Genomic DNA, 6522 nt, shown 5'->3' with positions numbered 1-6522 from the left:
GCATTATATAATACTAATAGCGCTTGAATCCTTTACATCGTTATCCATGAAACGTTAAAGCATAAATCAACATTGCGTTGTATTGAAGAAATTTGCGATTTGTCAAAATTTACCCATACCTTTCAAATGTGCGCTCAGTGCAAAAATAACTTAAATATTTAAGAAAAACATCCTCTTTGCGCTTTCTGATACGATGTTTATCAACGTTCAAATATTTTCAGGCTGCTTGTTGACATTTTGAACTGTACACAATTCAATGCGCTGTTTCTAGATGTATAATATAAATAATTCTATAAAAATATGAATAAATTATAAATACAGAGATATTTTCATTCTTATTCAAAAGTTGCTTGATTAAAATTTTGTAAATACAGGTTGTTTCCATTCTTTTCAAACGTTGATTGGATACAAATTTATAAACATAGATAATTTCAGTCTTATTCAAAAGTTGCTTAATTTATAATTTTATAAATACAGATATTATCATTCCTATTTAATCGATTTATAAATTTATAAATGTAGATATTTTCATTCCTATTCAATTTGTTTTGCTTGAATTATTATATAAATATAATAGAGAGTTGCTGGAGTTTGATTGAGCTGAATTTTTTTTTTTATAATTGTACTATAAAATAATGAGTCGAACTAATTCTTCTACAATTGATTTCAAAGTAGCACAGTTGTTAATCAATTGATCAATACAGGTGTAGCAGTATAAAGTGAGCGTTTTTTGTGAAAATAAAACACCAATTTCTAATGGAAAAAGGAAAAAATATCCGCACATTGTCTTCTTGCCGAACACACAGCATTCAGTCTTCTTGCTGAATCGATCTGGCTTTGCAGTTTAATTAACCCATGATTTTTCTCGTTTACGATTCTTAACACTTTGCCGACCAGTCGGGGAGATCTCCCCATTTCAAAGTTAGTCGATGCCCGACCGATCGGAGAGAATCTCCCATTTTGACTGTAACAATGCACCTTAATTTGAAGTTCTTTACAATTACTGATGAACTGTTTCTATAAAGCATATATAATAAAATCAACCAATTTTCAAGACATAAAATGACATGTTTTAAACGATACTACACACTAAAATAATATTAAAAAACATTATTATTTTTTTCATTTCCTGTTTGGATCGTATTATTTGCCCTTAGTCATCTTTAATAGTCTTTATTTTCGATTTTATTACCTAAAGTTTTTGAACAACTTCCAAAAAATAATTGTTATAAACTTTTAATGTTTTGCTTCAATAATATGTGAAATCGTTAAACAAAATTTTTATCGTAAGCTATAATTGATCACAAAAATAAATTTCGGACTTTTTGATTTTAAATAGTAAATTTCAGTCCGTGTTACTTCAGAAAAATGCGCGGTAGAAACTGCACAGTTCGCTGCGCCGTAAGCGGTCGGCAAAGTGTTAAAATGGATCAAATTTTCATCGCCAGTAACGATGCAAAAAAGATTTTATTTCGTGTCTTTGAAGCAAAATTTCACAAGTGTTTTCGCCTTTCAATCAACATGTAGCACCCATTTTCCGGACATTTAGATTTTTGCCATAGCTTTAAGAAATTGTTGTTTGTTGTTGCCTTAAGAAATTGTTGTTTGTGCAACATAATATTTCTGCCGTTTGCTTTGGAGTCAAAGTGTCATCTTCATCAAATATAGCTTGCAACTAGACATCATCAAGCAGTCTTTCATGTTCGTCATTTCGTACGTGAAATCTTTTATTTCTGAACTGTTGAAACCATCTTTTGGATCTTGCTCCTGATAGAGATCAAGAGCATCGCCGTGGTTCAACAAGCATTTGATGTGACTCTGCAGTACTTTTATTCAAATGAAAACAAAACATTAATGCTTTCCGAAAATCATCACTATTCTGTAAAATTAATAAAATGAGTATAAAATTCGGCATATTAATTTGTTCTGATTCTTCAAATTTACCTCAATGTCAGCGGAAATTGCAATAAAAAATATTGCGGTCTTCATTTATTTCGCACAAGACCGCGAAAAATTCGTGCGTAAACCGGAGGGTGATGAAAAAATAAATAGTGACATATCTGATTACTGATTAAGAATGTTAATTTAAGAAGTCAAGTGTATATTTAAGAAAAAACTTATTGGTCTTGATAAAATCAATTTTGACCATAATTTCATTTTTGAATTTGTACATAATATAAATTACATTTATTTTTAGTTTTCACGTTAAGCTTATGAAATTACTTGCACACCCGCCATAACATTCTTTGCCTTCGCCTGGTGAGGGCTTATGCTGGACAGAATCGTCTGACATTGCAGATACCGCATCGAAAAATACATATATAAATTTTAAGCTTATATGAAAAAGTTTGTAACTGCAAATATAACTTGCTCATGAAAATTAACCTTTTGGCTCGTCTGACAGAAACTTGTGCAGGTTGAAATCGTCTGGCAATTTGATTTTCAGACTTCGCAATGAATAAACTAAATTGTATAAAAATTTAAAGCTCACAGGAACAAGTTTAATTTTCGGATGTTTTTTACACTTTCAAACGCCTCGGCGACCATGGTGAGCAGGGCTAAATCCGGCCACACCATGGTTTTCGTATTAGTACTCTAAGAATCACCAGTAAAAAAGTTTTTAGCCTTACAGAAACACTGTTATTCAAAAGGTTAACTAGCTCTTCGTCCAATTCGTAGTGCACATTAATCCTTTCCACTCGTATGTCTCCTCTCAGCACCACAGCGTATATAAGACTACAGAAATTAATTCCGTGTAGTACGATATTCATCTCAAATTTAATTCGAGAGCAAAGGCTTAAACAATTATTACATTATTCGCAAATTTAAAATTATTTCAATTATCTTATACAATGTTTTTTGTATTTCTAATTTTAGTTTTATATGTTTGAATCATTAGTCTTCATGATTGCAGAAATACATTTTTGCTTTTAAGAGTTAATTTAAACTAAAACTGTAACGAAATATTCCAGTAAATTATGTAGATCTGTTTTTGCCCAAACGCGTGTTAAAAATATAAAAATTACTTCAATATTTAATATTTTCAGATTTTTCTACGCTTGCTATTGACTACAGATATAGTTGTAAAATTATTCTCATAATTAAATAGGATACAAATGTTATGAAATAGAAATTCAAAAAATAATATTTATAAATAATGCTAAACGTATATTATTCAAGAAAATTTATTAAAATAATTTTCGATTACATTTTAACTTATTTTAATGCATGTTTCAATTTGAATCAATAAATTGAAATAAATTTATCACTGATCCTCCGAATATATGCATGCTTTAAATGTCGATAATAATAATTAAAGCTTTACATTATGAAACCTTTTCAAAACGAGTTTCAAGAAAATCATAATTTTCTCGTTTTATCAAAAAATAACGATATTATTAAAACATAATATAATTTACATATTTGATAAAATGTACTCTATTTGAAACCGTTTTCCATTTATATTTTACACAACTATTTTATTTTGCTATTAATACATTGATAATATTAGTTTTTAAATATTATATATCACAAAAACAAATATAAGATGGAGTATGATCTTAATTTCATTCTTAAAGCTAACCTCAAGTAAAAGGTTATTTTGACACATTATTTCGTTTGTGTCGATCAAAGAAATATTTTGATGAAACAAAAGAAAATGTTGCATATTTAATTTGCATTCCTATAGAAATTTCATGATTTGCTATTAATCTCATATTTTAGAACACATATAATTCCAAATCCGTTAATTCTCAAAATCTGAATATTATGTACTCTATTTGAAACCGTTTTCCATTTATATTTTACACAACTATTTTATTTTGCTATTAACCATTAATATTATATAGCCTTTTTTAAGAGTCCGATTTTGCAAAAGGCCAATTTGACAGTAATCAAATTCTTACAATCTCAAAATTCCCAAAAAGACCAGTTTCAAAATTTATATACTCCAATCATAATGTTAAGATTGCGCAACTACATTTGGAAAATATTTTGTTCAAAACAATAAGATCAAGGTTGAATTGTTATTACTTAAACAGATGTAGCAGAAATAAAGATTAATAAATTATTATAATAAATAAAATTACAGCTAATTATGATAATAAAAACTCTCATAATATATAGACAATTCGCATGTGTGAAGCCAAATTTAAACCTTCCGATTAATTTATATTTTACAAACTATACTTGAAAAAAGCACAAACGTTTCATACTGACTGAGATAGGTCTTCTACAATCCAAATTGAAAAATAAACGATCAAATTTGTGAACCTCACGATGAATTATATTAGTTTAAAATTAAAAAAATAAAGAAATTCGTATCTCCGTTAAAATATCATATCAGTCCATCATTCATATCAGTCGAAGCTTACACTGTATCCTTTGAAGCATATAAAGTTCAATCGTGATATGCGTACAAAGATCGAAACTACTAGGTATACACGTTCAAAGCACATATTATTGCGACCATAAACCTATATTTCTTGACTTAAACTGAAGATCATGCGCCCATTTATTTTAGAGCACCATGCTAAGTCAATACTTACAGAAGAATAATTACAAACAAAATCAACCTAATTATTACCTATATTCTAAAGATGTCGTTTTTTTTCAAAATAGGATGGTAATCATCTCATAATTAATCATTGATGATTTGATCTATATCTATCTGAATAAATAAAATTTTCAAATTACGTGCGACCGTCTGAACGGATTTGGATAATTCATTTACTAAATGTGAGAGTAGTGACATCATTAGAAGAATAGGTAAGGTTGTTTGGCACGTCGTTTAATTGTTTTTGCATTAAAAATAGGTTTGGTAGAAATGGTCTACAATAAACTACAGCAGGTTCTGCGGTAAAGTTAGCACTTTTTGATAACTGTGGTCCAGTGAAATAAGTCTATTAGTGCAGTACACGGAGAGGAAAAAAGGGTATAACCTCTGAATTTTTTTACTGTGCTCCGAATTGAATAAAATTTTGGAATTAGGTTCATCTTACCCTCAAGTTCAAAGACTGCGCGGCCGCGCAAATTGGAAAAGAAAGTTTTTATAAAATTGTGAGTTTTCTGAAAATAGTTTGTACTAATGAAGTGAATCTGGTAGAATCCATTAATATGTCTATAATGAAGTGAATTCTAGATGGAATGTGAATTACTTTAATCCTGGTGGAAATGGCCCTCATTAAACCATATGATTGAAAAGAAAAAAACTTCGTATATGCTTCTTATTTGCATGATAACTCACTCATTTTACACGCAAAAAACTTGTCACTTATGTTGAGCACTATAAAACCCAATTTCACTGAAATGCATAAAATGTAAAACTTCGACACTAGATGGCTTTAAATACAACAATTAAATCTTGAACGAAATAAAAAACAAATTTGCTCTTTCAAATCTTGCTTAATATTTTTCCTAGAACACTTTATGTAATACCGATTTATTAAGATTTTTATTGACATTTTGTTCATTACATGATTTTTGTTAAAATGTATATTTTAGGAGATATTTGCAAAACAACGAAGAAAAACACAACATTAAAAATATTTGAATGTTTAGTGGCCAGTAACTTGAAAAGTATTAGTTTTTTTTGAAAAACTATAAAATACATTTTTTTCTTATAATTAGTTCTTCTATCGATTTTTGGCGTTATTTTGAAAAAATGTAATTACACAATTGAGAAGGGGTGTCATCCCTCCGGAGGGTGATGGCGCAACCCGAATTGTTTTCACTTTTGAACTTGAGGGTAAGATGAACCTAATTCCAAAATTTCATTCAATTCGGAGCACAGTAAAAAAATTCAGACCTAAAACGCTCCGTTTACTGCACTATATCCTTTACCTGTCTATCCTTTAAGTCTATACCTTGCTGCAAAACAACGAGAGCGGTATATCAAAATGTGTCGACTCTAAATCGAGCAAATAATAATCTCTATAATTTTTAATATCGCAAGTTGGTCGTAGTTCACTGTTTCAGCATCAACAATTCGGCATGTTTGATGCGCAGATGAGCCCTCAGAGTGTCTATCCGGCTGTAACTAGCCGGACAGTAGGGGCACGGCGACCTCTGCGCCGTGTGACTGTGGTAATGGTGCCAGCGGTTGGAGACCTCCTTGCCGCAACTGCGGCACTTCCACAATGCCGAAAGCTCCCGAGTCGGAAGAAACATGCTGTGATAAGACATTGGGATGCCTACACCGAAACAGCTGCCTGAAAAATAAGAATACACAATACACAAACACAATATACGTGTATATTTTAATTTATATATATATATATATATATATATATATATATAATATATATGCAGTGATGTCTATCCGGAACGTTCCGGTACTGTTTGGGACAGGAGTGCGTTCCGAAACTAAAGATGATTTCTAATACGAGAATAAGAAAAAAAAAGAATAAAAAGAATTGCTGATTTTTGACGATTTTTTATATGTATTGTATTATATATATATATATATATATATATATATATATATATATATAATAAGTCGGGTTTTCCTTCCTGACGATATAA

General features: G+C 29.9%; 1 protein-coding gene across 1 annotated transcript in view; it reads left to right on the top strand.

The window, feature by feature from the left end:
* The window catches only part of LOC113375946 (head-specific guanylate cyclase-like), a 16172-nt gene extending 9959 nt beyond the window's left edge, over positions 1-6213 (top strand). The window contains exon 11 of the mRNA XM_026615882.1: positions 5977-6213. Within this exon, the coding sequence (XP_026471667.1) occupies positions 5977-6213 (237 nt within the window). The remainder of the gene's footprint in view (positions 1-5976) is intronic.
* Positions 6214-6522: the final 309 nt, after the last annotated feature.

The sequence above is a fragment of the Ctenocephalides felis genome, unplaced genomic scaffold, assembly GCF_003426905.1.
Source record: "Ctenocephalides felis isolate EL2017-DRISC unplaced genomic scaffold, ASM342690v1 CF-g0.4_SCAFFOLD_01886, whole genome shotgun sequence".
Classification (NCBI taxonomy): domain Eukaryota; kingdom Metazoa; phylum Arthropoda; class Insecta; order Siphonaptera; family Pulicidae; genus Ctenocephalides; species Ctenocephalides felis.
This window is presented reverse-complemented; position numbering and strand designations above follow the sequence as displayed.